Raw genomic sequence first — 20,583 nt, forward strand, 5'->3', positions numbered from 1 at the left:
CAAATAATGGGACTCCTAGTCTGGTAAATATTACTGTGCCCAAAAGGAGGTGGTAAGATAACCTTATACTTCCAAGGAACTACTTGGGCTTGGGTAATGAGCATCTCAAGTGTGACCCAAAGTGTGGACCACAATCTGCAGAGGTTTCTCCATTTATTTTGCTCTTTATGAGCCTCATTGGACCTTTATGTAACTCAGTTGGATAGGAATATGTATTTGCCTGTATTCCCTTGAAATCACAGCTTAGGACAAAGGCTTGAGTGTAGATAATTTATTTGGGAAGTAATTCCAAGGAGCAGCAGGAATAAGGGGAAGTCAGTATAAGGTTGTGTTATTAGACTGGTCACTGGCATGGGCTGAAATAAAAATTTTCCTGTACAGGGACTAGAAACAAGAGGGAGAACTATTTATTCATCTGCTCCTCTCTCCCATTGGTTGGGACATTAACCTCTCAGGTTTGTACCTGTGCTAAGTTCTGAGCAGGTACTTATGGGCTCTCACAGAAAGGAATGAGAGAAGCCCAAAGACAGGAAAGGAGAGAAACAAGCCTTAGGCTTGAGATGAGGTGCTATCTGTACAAAGAGAGAGGAAGCCTGCAGGGATCTCTTTGCAGCAGCCATGGCTGAAATCTGAGTTGCCCTAGAGGACATGAGGTGGGGCTCCAGGTGTCTAATACAGAGAAAGAGGCTCAATAATGATGAGTATAAAGACTTTTAAATATTTCTTTTCTTCCTAATTAAAAAAGTAATGCACATATTTTTGGGGTAGAAACAAATTTGATTTGATTAAATGCAAATGTAATCTTTCTGAAACATCTTTATTTGGGGTCTAAGGTTTAGTGTATTTATGGTAGCACAATGCCTAACATAACAGGTGCTTAAAAAAAAGTTAGTTCCCCTTCTCTAATCACACATCAATAAACATAAGCATATGCACACAACATACACAGTTAACCCCTGAACAACACAACTCGGGAATTAGTAGGACTGACCCCTTAACCCCTAGTTGAAAATCTGCATATAACTTTTGACTTTACTGGGATTAGTTCAAGGACACAACACAACCACCACCCCCAAAAAATAATCCAGGGTGCTTGAGTCCCTTATACAAGTGGCCAGTGTATATAGTTGGCCCTTTGCATCCACTGAGGTCCCAGCCACAGATAAAAAATACTCTTTTTCAAGAGGGGTTGGTGGAATCTCCAGAAGCCCAACACAGGGAGATGGAAGGCAGACTGTGTATTTATTGAAAAAAAAGAAAAAAGGCCCTGGCTGGTTGGTTCAGTGGTAGAGCATTGGCCCAGCATATGGATGTCCTAGGTTTGAATCCTGGTCAGGGCACACAGGATAAGTGACTATCTGCTTATCCACCCATCTTCCCTTTTCTCTTCCTCTCTCTCTCTCTCCTCCTCCCTCAGCCATGGCTCAAATGATGTGAGCAAGTTGGGTCTAGGTGCTGAGGATGGCTCAATGGCCTCTGCCTTAGATGCTAAAAATAGCTTGGTTGCCAAACAACAGAGCAACACCCCAGATGGGCAGAGCATTGCTCTGTAGTGGGCTTGCCGGGTGGATCCCTGTCAGGGCACATACAGGAGTCTGTCTCTCTGCTTCCTCTGCTCTCACTTAATTTTTAAAAATCTGCATAAAAGTGGACCCACACAATTCAAACCTGTATTGTTCAAGGATCAACTGAATACACACATCCTTGTCTGGAAAGAAGAAAAAAAAAATCTTAGGCAGTGCTTTGATTTTATTGTGAATGGAATTTTTACCTGTGTAATATTAGAATTTGGCTCTGAAACTTCAAAAAACTTGCTTAAGATCCCTTTGCTTCCCCAAAAGAGCTGGTTTAGAGTCTGATGCATACCTTCATTCATTGTTCTGAAAAGAATCCTTACAGGGAATGTTGCTTCATTTAAAGCATAGTTTCTCAAACTTTAATGTACAAACAAATCACTCAAGTAGATGCTCATACACAATCCCAGCTTTGTGTTTCTCCTTAGCACTTATCATCTTCAAACATATTACATATATAACTTATTTATCATGGTTGTTATTTGTGTCCTCTAGTATAATGTCTGTGTCTCTGGTGCCTGGTCCACAATAGGCACTCAATAAATATTTGTGAAATGAACGAATACATACATTTACATATATAGAGAGATAGAGAGAAAAAGAGAAAGAGAGAGGGACAGACAGACAGGAAGGGAGAGAGATGAGAAGATGAGAAGCATCAACTCATGGTTGCGGCACTTTAGCTATTCATTGATTGCTTTCTCATAAGTGCCTTGATGGGGGGGGGCTCCAGCTGAGTCAATGACCCCCTTACTCAAGCCAGCAACCTTGGGATCAAACCAGTGACTTTGGGCTTCAAGCTAGTGACCATGAAGTCATATCTATGATCCCACGCTCAAGTAGGTAACCCCACACTCAAGCAGGTGAGCCTGTGCTCAAGCTGGATGAGCCTGCCCTCAAGCTGGTAACCTCAGGTTTTGAACCTGTGTTCTCATTATCCCAGGCCGATGCTCTATCCACTGCACCACTGCCTGGTCAGATGATACATATTTAATTCATCAATTTCAATTTTATTTTAGGGGATGAGAGGGAGGATAGTAAAGAGGGATAAATATACGGTGACGGAAAATAATTTGACTTTGGGTGATGGGCACACAGCACAATCAACAGTTTAAATGCTATAGAGATATTCACCTGAAACCTGTATACTCTTATTGATTAATTTCACCCCATTAAATTTAATCACAAAAAATAAAAATAAGTAAATTGTATTTTAAAGTATATTGTGCACTTGCTAGATAGATATCAAGCAATGTGACTGGTGTTTTGTGGAATAGAAAGGTAAAATAATGCTGAGCAAAAAGAAAAAAACACTGGGCCCTCCCTTCAGGAGTTGACAAGCTAATGGGGAGACAGGCATATATAAATAAATGTAATAAAGGCAGAATAATTAAAAAAACATAGTAGAGATTCAGCCAAGTACAGTAGGAGCCTAAGGAAAAAAGTTTCTATTCTAACCTGAGTTGATACAAGAAGATGAAATAGAGGAGGTAGCACTTGAAGGTTCATAGAATTTTTTACCTATGGGGAAGAGGGAAGAATTCCAGGTAAAGAGACAACTGGAGTAGAAACTTGGAGACAAAAAAATATTCTTAATTTTATTCTAAGGATAATAATTTTTCTACTGTTACTGAGGCATGGGAGTAGAGTTATGTGAACAGTTAGTTAGAAAAGGTTAACCGGAGCCTGATAGCAGAGAAACCTGATAGCCTGATAGCAAATCACAGTCTTTAACATTATGATCCTTAGTTGTAGCCAAATATAAGAAATATATTTGCCTATGCTCCTACTGAACTACGCGTGTGTGTTTGCAAGGCTCCACCAGTGGTCCTGATGGGCAGCTGTAGTTATGAACCACTAAATGAAAAGATGATTTGGGAGGCAGTTGAGAAGAGAGATGACTAAAAGGAAGCAGAGGCCTGGAAGCAAAGAATCCAGGTAGAAAACTTGCAAAACCTGGGGAATATTTGTGGGGAAAGAGAAGAGTAATGCAGTTTTAGTTAGTGAGGAGTAGTTTATAGAATTCTTATCCGCCACATGTTGAGGGTGACTTAGTATCCACAGGCCAGAAACAATCTTCCCTCTTGCCTTCCTGGTTCCATGCATTTCTCTTTCTTCTATTGGGACCATAGAACACAGCTTCAAACAGGTCTTGGGAGGTAGGTTCACAGTAAATAAGGAGACACAGTACAGAATCGAAGGACTTACCATGCTTCATGACCTTAGGTAAGTCTTTAAACTCTCCCAGCCTCAGTTTTCTCATCTAAAACATGGGGGGAAAAAACACATGTATTGAGAGGACTGAACATGAAAATACTTAAAAACATTTTGTTGAGTTTCTCACTGTGATAGTCAAGATACGTTATATTATGCTACAGTAATGAATAATTCCCAAATATCTGTGGTTTAAAATGAGATTTATTTTTCAATCATGCTACATGTCGCATGAGAGTCAGAAGGGGAACTCTGCCCATTGTAGTTACTCAGGAACCCAGGCTGACAGAGTAGCTACCATTTTTATTATTATCCTTTTCTATGTCAAAGGGAAAAATAATTCTGGGCAGCCTTATAATGGCAATTAAATGCTTGATCCAGAAAGATACATGTCACTCCCACTGACAACTCATTGGCCTACACCAATCATATGGCCCCAGTTACTACAAGGGGCTGAAAAGTGCAATTGCCATATGCTCAGGAGATGGGAGAGTCTGAGATATTTGGTAAGTCTTTATTATTGCTAAAATCGGTAGTGTTAATTGCCTTTCTTTCCACACCCCAAGCCTCTACCTTGAGCTCCTCATTTCAGAGGGTTGAGTCTGATAGCCACACCTTACTTTACTGGCTACAAGGACCTGACAGTGCCCTCTAGTGGTATCTGAAGCTACTTTTTTGGCCCTCTGAGGGAACTTAACTATGGGCGTTCTGGAGCTGAATTTACTCAGCAGAGCTATATAATAGCATTATACACTTTGACCCACTTTGTGCAACCCATAAAAGCACACATGCAGAATAATAAATTCTTATGTTTAAGATCACCCTTTTAGGAGTACTGTGAAATCCATTCTTTTCCCTTGGCAGAAGTCTCCAAATTTCAAGTATTTAAAGGAGCTGGATACAAAACCCAACATTTTTCCGTTCCAATTGTTTTTATTGCGTAGAAACTCCCCTTCTGTCTCCAATACCCTCTCTCTTCCTTTTACTTTTTTTTTAAAGATTTTATTTATTGATTTCTTTAGAGAGAAGAGAGAGAAATAAAAGGTGGGGTGGAGAAGTGGGAAGCAGCAACTCGTAGTTGCTTCTCATATGTACCTTGGCCAGGCAGGTCTGGGGTTTTGAACAGATGACCTCAATATTCCAGGTCAATGCTTTATCTACTGCACCACCACAAGTCAGGCAACCCTCTCTCTTCTTATATATTATGTATATAAATATTCATAGACATTAAGGCAAAACCATTATGTAATTTCTGAAGCAATATCTGCAAAAAAAGACCCTTAATTACAGGAATAACAGAGAAGAGTTGTTTTCAAAAGAACCATAATTTGGCCCTGGCCGGTTGGCTCAGTGGTGGAACGTCGGCCTGACATGCAGGAGTCCTGGGTTCGATTCCCGGCCAGGGCACACAGGATAGGCACCCATCTGCTCCACCCCTCCCCCTCTCCTTCCTCTCTCTCTCTCTCTCTCCCACTCTCGAAGCCGAGGCTCCATTGGAGCAAAGTTGGCCCGGGCGCTGGGGATGGCTCTGTGGCCTCTGCCTCAGGCACTAGAATGGCTCTGATTACGGCAGAGCGATGCCCCAAGGAGGGCGGGGCGTCGCTCCTTGGTGGGCGTGCAGGGTGGATCCCCATAGGGCCCATGCATCTGTCTGACTGCCTCCTCGTTTCCAGCTTCGGAAAAATAAAAAAAATTTTAAAAAGAACCATAATTTCATTTCCCAATTAAGGCTTCTTAACTGGTTCCATGGACACCTAGCTACAATACTATTATCATAAAATTGGTTTATTTTGTAATTCTGTGTATTGTATTTTATCCCTTTTTTTTGGGGGGGGGTGTTTTATTCATTTATAAACCTTAATCTGAGAAGGCATCCAAAACTTTGCCAGACTGCTAACAAGTTACTTGCCATGTTAAGAGTTGTAGAAAGTTCTAGTGTGAGAAAACATTTTTATATTACCTCAGGGTGGTGCTGTTGCTTTAAAAGTAAGGATGAGTAAGTCAAGCTCCTTGAATAAGAATACAAATTTAGAGAAGCTTGAGGAACAAAGGAGTGATGTGGTTACAGATAGTTAACAGTAATTTTAGTTTTAAGAGAAAGTTTCAAGTTCTAGCAAATAAAATGCAGATTCATCATTATCTAGTATATAAAATGTGATTGGTAATGGGTTTTATTATTTTAAAGTAGTGTATAACACAAAAAATGCAAGGTTTTGAAGAACTGTTAGCCAACCAATTCTCTAAACATTCATTCTACACGCTATTATAGATTTTCTTCAACATACAGATTGCTCACTGGGGTATTATTTTTTTTTGCCCGTGTTGTTAGGGTTTTATTTGCCCTCTTAGCTTCATTTTGGATTTCTGTATGCACACCTCATACTTTATATGCACTGAATTCCAACTAAAGTCAATCATGTATTAGATGCACAAGGCAAAACTAGAAAACACAACTCCCGAAAAGAAACTGAAAAGTATATAATGGAAATTGCACTGAGAACCCAAGGAAGAAACACAAAACAGACCTAGCAAAATATATGCCCAGCTTTTTGAAAATTTGAGTTACACCACCTTGCTACTTGCAGTAGCACCTGTTTTAGATAATCGAAAGGAATCTGAAGTGGACTTTCAGTTTTACAAAAAAGGGCAAAAAGTGAAAATACAGCACTGTTTTGCAGTGAACCATTTAAAAGGCAGGAGGACCCAGAGCAGCAAGAGCAGCCCCACCAAGCTCCTTCCCTGGAACTGCACGCAGCCTCTCAGCATCGGCTGCATATAGCTTTGAACTGTGTCTTTGAGCATCTATATTTTATCTCGATTTATTTTGTGTGCTTCTACTTTACTATATTTTAATATTGTTTTAGGTCTTATGTTTTATTTGGTATGATTTGGTAGGTTATTTTTGGGGCCTGGGAACTCTCAAAAATATTTCTTTATAAATTAATGGGTTTTTTTGGCTTACAAAAGGTTCCATAGGAACACTGTACTTTTAGATGGTGGGGGAAATCTGTACTTGAAACAATTTGCTTCAAAAGAATCTGAGGGGGAAGGTGGCAGGGAAAAGTGAGCGGTGGTATAGAAATATGATGACCATGTGATAATTGTTAAAGCAAGGTGATAGGTAAATGGGGATTCCTATACAATCTATTTTTGTATATGTTTGAAGTTTTCATAATAAAGAAAATTAACACATACATAAAATAACAAAAATGCTGAAGGTCTGTGTAGTGAATTTTTGATCATCAGAGTCAGGTTTATGAGACTACGCATCAAACCACAGAATTAATGGAAGGGAAGAATGAATGCTGATGTGAAAAAGATTTTAAGGCACAGAAAATGCATACACTGGAAAAAGCTGTGACACTGAATTTGTATTACTCAATTAAAATGACTCAGATGCTGACACAGCCACATGAATTTCCTATGATAAACATCCGTTCAAACTGGTCAGTGCCCATGCTAATACTTGTTAGACATTTCTAATATCTCCATCAACTTCTGGTAAAAAGAGGAGTCATATTAGTAGATATTGAAGATAAGGTGGTAAACAAGACAGACATATTATGGATCTAAGTCTTTTGTCAGATATATACATTGTACATATATTCTTTCATTCTGTATATTGCCTTTTCCTTTTTTATATGTTACAGAGACAGAGAGAGGAGCAGATAGGGACAGGCAGGAAGGGAGAGAGATGAGAAGCATCAATTCTTCATTGCAGCACCTTAGTTGTTCATTGATCGCTATCTCATATGTGCCTTGACCAGGGGGCTTCAGCAGAGCAAGTGACCCCTTGCTCAAGCCAGCGACCTTGGTCTCAAGTCAGGGACCACGTGTCATATCTATGAACCCACGCTCAAGCCAGCAGCCCCTCACTCAAGCTGGATGAGTCTGTGTTCAAGCCTGAGACCTTAGGGTTTTGAACCTGGGTCCTCTGCATCCCAGTCCAATGCTCTATCCACTGTGCCACCGCCTGGTCAGGCACATTGCCCTTTTCTTAATGATGTTTCCTGAAGAAGAAAATATTTTAATTTTGGTGAAGTCAACTACATTGTTTTTTTCTTTTATGAATTGTGTTTTTTGTATCCTATGTAAGACATCTTTGCCTATCCCAAAGACTGCAGGTTTTCTCCTATATTTTCTTTTGAAATTTCATAGCTACTTGTATTTTAGGGTTTGTGGGAATAATTTATCATCTAGTTTTGTCATAAATGCTGACAGTTCTTAGCTTACTATTCAGTTGCTCTGTTTTTATGGGGCCATTCAAAAATTATGTCACTACTACTGCTATATTTCCAGAATGCCTCTATAGCATTTTATGACTTATAAAACTGTTATATCCCTTTAGTAATAATTATCTTTGTCTTTATTTGCTTAGTATTCTGTACCTTTCACTAATTGATCCCAAATTTTCACATAACTAGCTGCATGTCTATTGTCAACATTGACAAATAGATTGAACGATCAGTTCCATTTTGCTCCTGGAATCTTTTATCTTTATGCACTAATCTTATTGTGGGACCTCCCTTCACTGTCAGTCAACATGGAAAATCTCCACTTTTCTCCTGTGATGGAGTGCATGATTCGCATGTCTTCTACTTTTTGGGAGTGATTTTTTTGTGAAGAGATTGATGGTTACCTGCTTGGCTGCCTGATATTCATTATTTCCTATGCTAAGGAGAATCCTAACTTATTGGTGCATGGCAGTGGGTCTAGCCCAAACCCATATTTCTCAGCCCAACTTGTAGAAAAATTGGGCATGTGACACAGTACTGGTTGATGGCATATAAGCAGAAGTTGCTGGCTGAGGCTTCTTACAAAGGCTCTTAGGAAGATAGGGATATAGGCAGTCTCAGCGGACTTGCACCTTGTGCCCTTTGCCTTTCTCTTTTGTCCTTCATGGACTGATGATGTAAGTCTTCCCATTGGGAAAGAATGTATAAGTCACAAAGACTTAATGATTTCAATCTGATTTAAAATTTCTCTTTATAAATTGATAATTTGACATTGTGGTTCATAGATCAGATCTCTATGTGAACCTATTTTATTGGCATTTACCCTGAGAGATAAACCCTCTTTGGGCATATTTTTGAACTAGTTTTTTTGGACTGCAAAATTGAAGGAGATACTGTGAGAAATTCATCACTCTCTATAAGTCTCTTAGGTGTTAGACAGCACAAGCGTCCCCCTTCAACATCCTAAACACATCAAGCTTTTCCCTGGAACTTCTACAGATTATGTATCCTCTATATTTGCACTGATAATACATTAAATCCTTCACTGAACAAAGAGTGGAATCTGACTCAGAGGCAACCCATGAGGAGGCATAACAGCTTTTTTCTTCACAAGGGTACTCTATATTGGGTAATGATTTATTCAACTAAACACAGTCTCTCCTTGAATGTCAGCATATGAGACCTATAGAGAGGGACACAGATGGTAGAGAAACACAGAAACAGTAAGGTAGAGAAAACTGTAAAAGTAAAAGCCGTGAAGTAGTGAAATCGTGAGTAAGTTTACTATTAATAAACTAATAATATAAAGGTTAAATGAAATGTGTCATATCCTGATAATGATCCATTTCTCTATAACACCTTCTGAGATTACTTATAATTTCCTGTTTCTTATTCATCTTATCTATCTTTATAATCTTACTACTTGATACCATCTGAGTGGGCCCAAGTGCCTGCAACTTGAAAGGTTAATTAATACATGCTGAGACCAGCTCAGCTGTGGGTGAGCAGGAAAGGAAGGTGCTGCAGGACTTAAGAATGACATACAAGATGCAACATATGAAAAAGATGGGTACAGAGGACTCCCAACCTCTAGGACTGAGAGCCCAGATCACTGCAGCCTCATCGTATTTATTAGTTTCCTTGCTCATTAAGCAATTTAGCAGAGCCTGGGTTCAGGTGCAGAGAAAGGTAATTAACTAATGTCTTTCAGGTATGTAAGGAGAAGGCCATAGGAATCAACTGTTTTCCTTTAAACAATCTTACCAGTGCTTTGCAAGGGCAGCATTCTGCTCCCTCAGGACTTGGCGTTCCAAAGTCCTCAGCAAAGACTTGTGTCAGGACCACAGTCTAATTCCCAGCCATTTCCCCACAAGTTCAATGATTTCTCAAATCTGTTTTCCTCATTTTTGCGCCCATTGCCCTATTTAGACTAAGCTTTCATTCTTACATAGATGACTTGAATAATTTACAGCTTCCTAGCTTTCACTCACCTAACTTTCCTAAAACATTGATCTTACATCACTATCTTTGTGTGTCCATGAATAATGTATGTGAGCACTGGCTCTGGAATGGTTTCATTCTGCCTGTGCCTATGACCCAAGTGTTGAGAGTGAGAGGTGTCTTATACTTTTTAAGGAGGGAACTGTATGTAGCACATAGAGGCCAGAGGTCATTTCATTTAGTCTTCTGGCTTCCATCATCAAGTACCCCCTGAAGACCCCTGCTTCAGTGTCTCCATTTTCTCCTGATCTTAACACATATAGCCAAGTGTTCACCCCACATCTCCACTGTGAGGATTCACAGGCAGCTGAATCTCAATATGATTAAAGCTCATTCACTTTTTTGTCCTGTGAGAGTGACTTTATTTCTCCCTTTAAAGAATGGCATCACCAATTGTTCAAGTCAAAAAGCTTGGCATCCTCCTTGAATTTTCCCATACTCCCTCATTCTTTATATTCAAGAAATCATTACATTCTTTTAATTCTACTTCTTTAATATTTTTAAAAATCTAAGTTCTTCTCTTTATCCCACTGAATTGCCTTAATCTGTTCCATCTCCCTCAAGTAAGTACCTGCAGGTCTTCTCCACCTACACTGATACCTCCTCCAAATTCATTCTCCATTTTGTATCCATGGGTGACTATTTAAAAAAATTACAATAAATTAGGGTATACCCATACAATGTTAATACTGAGTAACTTTTAGAAAGAATGAAGCAGATTTGTATGTGCTGAGTAAGAAAGCTTTCTAGAGCCCGATCAGGCAGTGGTGTAGTGGATAGAATATCAACCTGGGATGCTGAGGACCCAAGTTCAAAAACCCAAGGTCACCAGCTTGAGTGTGGCCCCACCAGCTTGAACTCGAGGTCGCCAGCTTGAGTGTGGGATCATAGACATGACCCCATGGTCGCTGGCTTGAAGCCCAAGGTTTCTGGCTTGAACCCCGGGTCACTGGCTTGAGCAAGGGGTCACTGGCTCAACTGGAGCCCCCCCAGTCAAAACATATGTGAGAAAGCAATCAATGAACAACTAAGGTGCCACAACGATGAGTTGATGCTTCTCATCTCTCTCCCTTCCTCTCTGTCTATCTCTCTCTCTCTCTTGTGATAAAAAAAAAAAGAAAAAGAAAGATTTATAGAATATTTTCATTTAAACAAATTAATATTTTCTTAATGTCATCAAATTTTTGGCCCTGGCCAGTTTGTTCAGTGGATAGAGTGTTGGCAGGGCATGCAGATGTCCCGGGTTCAATCCTGGGTCAGGGCATGCATAAGAAGTGACCATTTGCTTCTCTTTCCCTCCCTCTCCCCCTTCTTTCTTTTTCCCTTCTTGCAGTCAGTGGCTTGATTGGTCCAAACATCGGCCCCCGGGTGCTGAGGATAGCTCAGTTGATTCAAGCATTGGCCCCAGTTGAGGGTTGTTGGGTAAATCACAGTTGGGGTACAGGAAGGAGTCTCTTCTATCTGCTTCCTCTCACTTAAAAAATGTTTTAGTTTGCCTGACCAGGCGGTGGCGCAGTGGATAGAGCGTCGGACTGGGATACGGAGGGCCCAGGTTTGAGAACCCGAGGTCGCCAGCTTGAGTGCGAGCTCATCTGGTTTGAGCAAAAGTTCACCAGCTTGGACTCAAGGTGGCTGGCTCCAGCAAGGGGTTACTAGGTCTGCTGAAGGCCTGAGGTCAAGGCACATATGAGAAAGCAATCAATGAACAACTAAAGTGTCACAATGTACAATGAAAAACTAATGATTGATGCTTCTCATCTCTCTCTGTTCATGTCTGTCTTTCCCTGTCTATCCCTCTCTGTCTCTGTAAAAAAAAAAAAAAATGTTTTAGTTCAATATCAGAGCTCAAATTTCCCCAGATACAGTATAAATATTCTTTTGCAGTTAAACCTGGAATATATCACTTTTAACCATTAGAATATCATTAGGGCTTGTCTGGGTGGTAGGACTGTATACCAATAATTGGTATTAAGGAAAACTTACTACTGCCTAACCTATGGTGGCACAGTGGATAAAGTGTCGACCTGGAATGCTGAGGTCACCAGTTTGAAACCCTGGGCTTGCCTGGTTAAGGCACATACAAGAAGCAACTACTCACCATTCCCCCCCCCCAACACCCACCCACTTTTTTTCTCTTTATCTTTAATCGCCTATATCTAGAACAGGGGTCCCCAAACTATGGCCCATGGGCCACATGTGGCCCCCTGAGGCCATTTATCTGGCCCCCGCCGCACTTCTGGAAGGGGCACCTCTTTCATTGGTGGTCAGTGAGAGGAGCATAATTCCCATTGAAATATTGGTCAGTTTGTTGATTGAAATTTACTTGTTCTTTTATTTTAAATATTGTATTTTTTCCCGTTTTGTTTTTTTACTTTAAAATAAGATATGTGCAGTGTGCATAGGGATTTGTTCATAGTTTTTTTTTATAGTCCGGCCCTCCAACAGTCTGACGGACAGTGAACTGGCCCCCTGTGTAAAAAGTTTGGGAACCCCTGATCTAGAAGAATAAAGAGAGAGAAAAAGAAAGCTTACTTTATTTTTTAAAGTATACATATTTTTTATATACTTTTTCTGCTTAAAACCTTTCAATTATTTCTCTCAGTCTCCAGGAAAGCATTCAATCTTCTCTCCAGGACTTCCCAAGATTCTTGGAAAGTTTCAAGAAGATTTTGATTTCTCTCAACCTCTTTTTCCAATACTTATCTTTTCCAATCCTCCCACTGCAATCACACTGATTTCCTTTCAGTTTCCAGAACAAACGATAATCTTTCTTCCTAATGAGTCTCTGCATGTCATTGTTTAGTTCTAGATTTGGAATCACTTCCTCTAAGAAGCCTTCCCTGATCTAAGATTCAGTAACAGTCCTCTGTTCAGTAACAATGCACTGTGCTTGCATCTATCACAGCCTTTATCACATGAGGGTTCAATTCCCTATTCATATATAGTTCTCTGAAACCCTCTGAATAAGGATTATGTCTTATATATTTTTTGTAACTGTGGTTGCTATTAGAAATACCCGACACATGATAGGTGCTCATTAAATATTTATAGTGAATGAGTTATATACAGTATTTTACTCAAAGTCACAACTCAACAATTTTCTGGAGTTTGTATTGTCAAACGCCCAGTTTTGAACCATTAAGTTTAATAATTTTTTTATTTTTTACTATTTGTTGTTTATTTTCTTTACCCTTTCCCCCCCCCCCCCCCCAGCTAGAGTGTAGGCTCCATGAGGGCAGGGATCTTTATCTGTTTTGTTCACTATTGATATAAAATTTACAGAAGAGAGCTGGGATATTATAGGCACTCAACAAAATATTTGTTGAATTAGTAAACTTTTTCTCCAGAAATAATGTATAGTAATGTTTTCCTTTCAACTTTATTAAAAAATAATTCAGGCCTTGGCCAGTTGGCTCCATGGTAGAGCATTGACCTGGCATGTGGATGTCCCAGGTTCAATTCCTGGTCAGGGCACACAGGAGAAGTGCCCATCTGCTTCTCCACCTCTCCCCCACCTTCTTCTTCCTTTCTTTCTCTTTCTCTCTCCCCTTCCTATAGCCATGGCTCAATTGGAGCAAATTAGCCTCAGGCGCTGAGGATGGCTCCATGGCCTCCACCTAAGGTGCTAGAAAGAGCTCAGTTGCTGAGCAACAAAGCATTGCCCCCTAGTGGGCTTGCAGATGGATCCCTTTCGGGGTACATGCTGAAGTCTGTCTCTGCCTCCCCTCCTCTCACTGAATAAAAAAATAAATAAAAAGAAAAATAATTCACATATAGCAAAATGTATCTATTCTAAGTATTTAGTTCCATGAGTTTGATAAATGATTATGCCCATATAACCACCATGATAATCAAGATATAAAACAATTCCATTACTTCAAGGATTCCCTTTTACCTCTTGTCAGTCAATAAGTCCAGGCCCAGCAAGCACTGAGGTGCTATCAGTATAGATTAAATTTGCCTTTTCCAGGGTTTCATAATAAGTGGAATCACACTATATGTACTCTTTTGAGTCTGGCTTCTTATGTTCTGCGTCATCTTTTAGAGATAATTATTTGCAGCAACTTCTTGTTTCTTCTAAGTTTTGTTGTCTCCATGTCATGGTGAGACTTGTATTTCTACCTACACATTAGGCCTGCACTGGCTGTTCCTGTGCCCAGTGTTCCTGCAGGAGCCAGAGGGCAGCATCAGCCCACTGCCCAGAATTCAAAGATGAGTTACGAGTCAACACCTTGGTGTCCTCTAGTAGGGTGGTGGTGTGACTGAGAGAGATGCTGAAGATTTTTTTCATAAATGGTTAACTGTGGCAATGTTGTTCTTTGACAAGTTTTCTTTATTCCTATAACTCTTTTTTAAGAAAAGACATTTGATTGCTGTATATTTATGATCACATTTTCTAGAAATATACTGCTCATAAAAATAAGGGGATATTTCAAAATGAATATGAAGTTGTTAAAAAAAAGCATTTGATTTTTTTTTATTAAACAAGAACATCAGAAGAGCAAATGACAAGTCAAAGAAAGTTGTTTGATTATGCAAATGAGGTGCAAAACCAACTTTTATTTCATTGGTGAAAATGTACTATGCAAAAGGCTGAAAGTACTGAAATATCTGCATGTTCCCTGATCTTGAAAGTGCATTTTGAAATATCCCCTGATTTTTGTGAGCAGTGTATATAAAATTTCTATGAGAATATCACATTGAGAATTGAGAGTAGAACAGGGGTCCCCAAACTACGGCCCGTGGGCCGCATGTGGCCCCCTGAGGCCGTTTATCCGGCCCTGCTGCACTTCCAGAAGGGGCACCACCATCTCATTTGCCGAAAGCAGGCCCATAGTTCCCATTGAAATACTGGTCAGTTTGTTGATTTAAATTTACTTGTTCTTTATTTTAAATATTTTATTTATTCCTGTTTTGTTTTTTTACTTTAAAATAAGATATGTGCAGTGTGCATAGGGATTTGTTCATAGTTTTTTTTTATAGTCTGGCCCTCCAAAGGTCTGAGGGACAGTGAACTGGCCTCCTGTGTAAAAAGTTTGGGCACCCCTGGAGTAGAAGCTGAATGTTTGGGTCCTAGAACCAGATTGCAGGGTTGAAATCCTGGCTGTGCCACTAACTAGCTAATTAACTTTAGAAAGTTAATTAGTGTGTAAAATAAAGATGCTTTCTAGAGTCATTGTGAGGATTAAATGTGTAAAACTGTACTAAGTACTTAGAATACTGCTTGGCATGTGGTAATCTCTCAGTAAGTTTTTGTTGATGCTATTGTTTTACATTGTTGAAGGAATATTTTACTAGCTTTTGCAATAAATATTTTTACTCTCAAAGACCTGAATATGTAGAATATGTACACAGGAGTCCTCAAAATTTTCTGGAAGAGTTATTTTCTTTTGAAACTTCACTTTGATATGTTCTGTGTGCTTTGATTTATCAACTTTTGAGAAATCTTCATATTTGAATTATACACTTCTCATCCTGATCATGTATGTTTCTCTGGGAAAAAAAAAGGGCTCTTCCAAACCTTATAATAATGTGGCAAGTCCACATATATATATTTATTTTCCCTGAGGGAACAATCTCTCTCTCTTTTTAGTGAGTGAGAGAGGGATAGACAGATAGGAAGGGAGAGAGATGAGAAGCATCAACTCATAGTTATGGCACTTTTAGTTGTTCATTGATTGCTTCTCATATGTACCTTGACCAGAGGGGCTCTAGCGGAGCCAGTGACCCCTTGCTCAAGCCAGCAACCTTGCACTTAAGCCAGTGGCCATGGGGTCATGTCTATGATTCCATGCTCAACCAGGGACCTCATGCTCAAGCTGGCTAGCCTGTGCTCAAGATGAATGAGCCTGAGCTCAAACCAGTGACCTCAGGGTTTTGAACCTGGGACCTCTGTGTCCCAGGTTGACGTTTTATCCACTGCGCCAACATCTGGTCAGGCAACAATATCTCTTAATAAATGGATTTTTCCCCAATAAATGAAGGTTTAATTTCTGTGTGGAAAGGGGATGACTGATAAACTGAATGTTGTAACTTTTAAAATATATAATTTTAAAGTAACTTAAAAAATATAATTTTATGGGTTTTTTTTTTTTTTTTTTTTTTTCTGAAGCTGGAAACGGGGAGAGAAAGTCAGACAGACTCCCGCATGCGCCCGACCGGTATCCACCCGGCACGCCCACCAGGGGCGATGCTCTGCCCACCAGGGGGGTCTGCCGCGACCAGAGCCACTCTAGCGCCTGGGGCAGCGGCCAAGGAGCCATCCTCAGCGCCCGGGCCATCTTTGCTCCAATGGAGCCTTGGCTGCGGGAGGGGAAGAGAGAGACAGAGAGAAAGGAGGGGGGGGGTGGAGAAGCAAATGGGCGCTTCTCCTATGTGCCCTGGTCGGGAATTGAACCCAGGTCCCCCGCACGCCAGGCCAACGCTCTACCGCTGAGTCAACTGGCCAGGGCCTAATTTTATGTTGTAAATCAGTTATTTGAAAGCAAAAGAGATTTCTGAAAAGCAAAAGTGGAAAACACTAAAACCTAAGATGTATATTGGTTATTATGCTATTGTCCTTCAGCTTCAAACAGAGAGAACTCTGTTCATCTGTATGATGCTGGGGCCAGGATTCTGCAAACACCATTACTCATTTGCCAGCAGGACCTCCACTAGGCCTTAACAATAGGTGATACTGAACAGAGCCTGGAAAACTGGAGGAATCAGAAGGGCCTGGCTCCTTCTTATGTTTTCCATTCCTCTCCCATCACCCTAGCAAAAGATCTTCACCTTGAGTACAGTGCCATCCATTAACCATAGTTAATTCTTTTTTTTTCACATATTTTTTAATTAATTTTAATGGGATGACATTGATAAATCAGGGTACATATGTTCAGAGAAAACATCTCCAGGTTATTTTGATATTTGATTATGCTGCATTCCCATCACCCAAAGTCCAATTTTCTTCTGTCACCTTCTAACTTGTTTTCTTTGTGGCCCTACCCTCCCCCAACCCCCTCCCTCTCCTCCCCCCACCCCGTAACCCCCACACTCTTGTCTATGTCTCTGAGTCTCATTTTTATGTCCCACCTATGTATGGAATCATATAGTTCTTAGTTTTTTTCTGATTCACTTATTTTGCTCAGTATAATGTTGTCAAGGTCCATCCATGTTGTTGTAAATGATCCGATGTCATCATTTCTTATGGCTGAGTAGTATTCCATAGTATATATGTACCAAAGCATTTTAATCCACTCGACCACTGATGGACACTTGGGCTGTTTCCAGACCTTTGCTATTGTGAACAATGCTGCCATAAACATGAGGGTGCATTTCTTTTCTTTTCTTTTTTTTTTCTGAAGCTGGAAACGGGGAGAGACAGTCAGACAGACTCCCGCATGCACCCGACCGGGATCCACCCAGCACGCCCACCAGGGGGCGACGCTCTGCCCACCGGGGGCCTCGCTGTGCTGCTACCAGTGCCACTCTAGCGCCTGGGGCAGAGGCCAAGGAGCCATCCCCAGCTCCCGGGCCATCTTTTGCTCCAATGGAGCCTCGGCTGCGGGAGGGGAAGAGAGAGACAGAAAGGAAGGAGAGGGGGAGGAGTGGAGAAGCAGATGGGCGCCTCTCCTGTGTGCCCTGGCTGGGAATCGAACCTGGAACTTCTGCATGCCAGGCTGATGCTCTACCACTGAGCCAACCAGCCAGGGCGAGGGTGCATTTCTTCTTTTGAATCATTGATGTGGTGTTCTATATTCCTAATAGTGGGATAGCTGGGTCAAAAGGCAGTTCGATTTTTAATTTTCTGAGGAATCTCCATACTTTTTTCCACAGTGGCTGCACCAGTCTGCATTCCCACCAGCAGTGCAGGAGGGTGCCCTTTTCTCCACATCCTCACCAGCACTTATTCTGTGTTGTTTTGTTGATGAGTGCCATTCTGACTGGTGTGAGATGATATCTCATTGTGGTTTTAATTTGCATTTCTCTAATGATTAGTGAGGTTGAGCATTTTATCATATGCCTATTGGCCATCTGTATGTCCTCTTTGGAGAAGTGTCTATTTATTTCTTTTGCCCATTTTTTGATTGGATTGTTTGTCTTCCTGGTATTGAGATTTACAAGTTCTTTATAAATTTTGGTTATTAACCCCTTATCAGATGTATTGTCAAATATATTCTCCCATTGTTTAGTTTGTCCTTTTATTCTGTCCTTATTGTCTTTAGCTGTGCAGAAGCTTTTTAGTTTGATATAGTCCCATTTGTTTATCCTGTCTTTTATTTCACTTGCCCCCAGATAAATTGGCAAATACATTGCTGCAAGAGATGTCAGAGAGCTTACTGCCTATGTTTTCTTCTAAGATGCTTATGATTTTACGGCTTACATTTAAGTCTTCTATCTATTTTGAGTTTATTTTTTGTGAATGGGGTAAGTTGGTGGTCTAGTTTCATTTTTTTTGCTGGTAGCTATCCAATTTTCCCAACAGCATTTGTTGAAGAGGCTGTCTTTACTCCAATGTATGCTCTTACCTCCTTTGTCAAATATCAGTTGTCCATAAAGGTGTGGGTTTATTTCTGGGTTCTCTGTTCTGTTCCACTGATCTATATGCCTGTTCTTATGCCAGTACCAGGCTGTTTTGAGTACAATGGCCTTGTAGTATACCTTGATATCCAGAAGTGTGATACCTCCAACTTTATTCTTCCTTTTCAAGATTGCTGAGGCTATTCGTGTTCTCTTTTGGTTCTATATAAATTTTTGGAATATGTGTTCTATATCTTTGAAGTAAGTCATTGGTATTTTAATCGTTCTTGCATTGAATTTATAAATTGCTTTGGGTAATATAGACATTTTAATGATGTTTATTCTTCCTAAACATGAGTATGGTATATGCTTCCACTTGTTTGTATCTTCCCTGATTTCTTTTATCAATGTTTTATAATTTTTCGAGTACAAGTTTTTAATCTCCCTGGTTAAATTTATTCCTAGGTACTTTCTTTTTTTGGTTGCAATGGTGAAGGGGATTGCTTCCATAATTTCTCTTTCTGACAGTTCATTGTTAGTGTATAAAAATGTCTCTGGCCCTGGCCGGTTGGCTCAGTGGTAGAGCATTGGCCTGGCGTGCAGAAGTCCTGGGTTCGATTCCCGGCCAGGGTACACAGGAGAGGCGCACATCTGCTTCTCCACTCCTCCCCCTCTCCTTCCTCTCTGACTCTCTCTTCCCCTTCTGCAGCTGAGGCTCCATTGGAGCAAAAGATGGCCCGGGCACTGGGGATGGCTCCATGACCTCTGCCCCAGGCGCTAGAGTGGCTCTGGTCGCAACAGAGTGACGCCCCGGATGAGCAGAGCATTGCCCCCTGGTGGGTGTGCTGGGTCGATCCCGGTGGGGCCCATGAGGGAGTCTATCTGACTGCCTCCCTGTTTCCAGCTTCAGAAAAATACAAAAAAAAAAAAGTCTCTGATTTCTGAGTATTAATTTTATATCCTGCCACCTTGCTGAATTCATTTATTGGGTCCAGTAGTTTTTTGACTGAGACTTTAGGGTTTTCTATATACATATCATATCATCTGCAAATAATGATAGTTTTACTTCTTCTTTTTCAATTTGGATGCCTTTTATTTCTTTTTCTTGTCTGATTGCTATGGCTAGGATTTCCAGAACTATGTTGAATAAGAGTGGTGAAAGGGGGCACCCCTGCCTTGTTCCTGATCTTAAGGGGATTGCTTTTAATTTTTGCCCATTGACTATGATGTTGGCTGTGGGTTTGTCATAGATGGCCTTTATCATGTTGAGGTATGTTCCCTGTATTCCAGCTTTGCTGAGAGTTTTTTTTTTTTATTACAGAGACAGAGAGAGTCAGAGAGAGGGACAGATAGGGACAGACAGACAGGAATGGAGAGAGATGAGAAGCGTCAATCATTAGTTTTCATTGCGACACCTTAGTTGTTCATTGATTGTTTTCTCATATGTGCCTTGACCGTGGGGCTATAGCAAACTGAGTAACCCCTTGCTCAAGCCAGGGACCTTGGGTCAAAGCTGGTGAGCTTTGCTCAAACCAAATGAGCCCACATTCAAACTGGCGACTTCGGGGTCTTGAACCTGGGTTCTCTGCATCCCAGTCCGACACTCTATCCACTGCATCATCTGCTGGTCAGGCTGCTGAGAGTTTTGATCATGAATGGGTGATGGATTTTATCAAATGCTTTTTCTGTATCTATTGAAAATATCATGTGGTTTTTCTCCTTCCTTTTTTTTATGTGATGAATCACATTGATTGATTTGCGAATATTGTACCAGCCTTGCCTCCCAAGAATAAATCCCACTTGATCATGGTGTATGATTTTTTTTATGTATTGCTGGATCCAGTTTGCTAATATTTTGTTGAGGATTTTAACATCTAAATTCATCAGGGATATTGGCCTATAATTTTCTTTCTTTGTGTTGTCTTTGCCTGGTTTTGGAATCAGAATTATACTCACCTCATAAAAGGAGCTTGGAAGTCGTCCTTCCTCTTGAATTTTTCGACATAGCTTGAGAAGGATAGGAGTTAGTTCTTCTTTGAATATTTGGTAGAATTCACTTG

The 20,583-nt window shown here is 40.5% G+C and overlaps 1 protein-coding gene across 1 annotated transcript in view; it reads right to left on the minus strand.

The window, feature by feature from the left end:
- LOC136322235 (uncharacterized) overlaps nucleotides 1–20,583 on the minus strand; it is a 127,135-nt gene that overhangs the window by 9,222 nt on the left and 97,330 nt on the right. Inside the window, exon 4 of the mRNA XM_066254355.1 lies at nucleotides 3,783–3,837. Coding sequence (XP_066110452.1) covers nucleotides 3,783–3,837 — 55 coding nt within the window. The remainder of the gene's footprint in view (nucleotides 1–3,782; nucleotides 3,838–20,583) is intronic.

Source organism: Saccopteryx bilineata, chromosome 2, assembly GCF_036850765.1.
Source record: "Saccopteryx bilineata isolate mSacBil1 chromosome 2, mSacBil1_pri_phased_curated, whole genome shotgun sequence".
Classification (NCBI taxonomy): Eukaryota; Metazoa; Chordata; class Mammalia; order Chiroptera; family Emballonuridae; genus Saccopteryx; species Saccopteryx bilineata.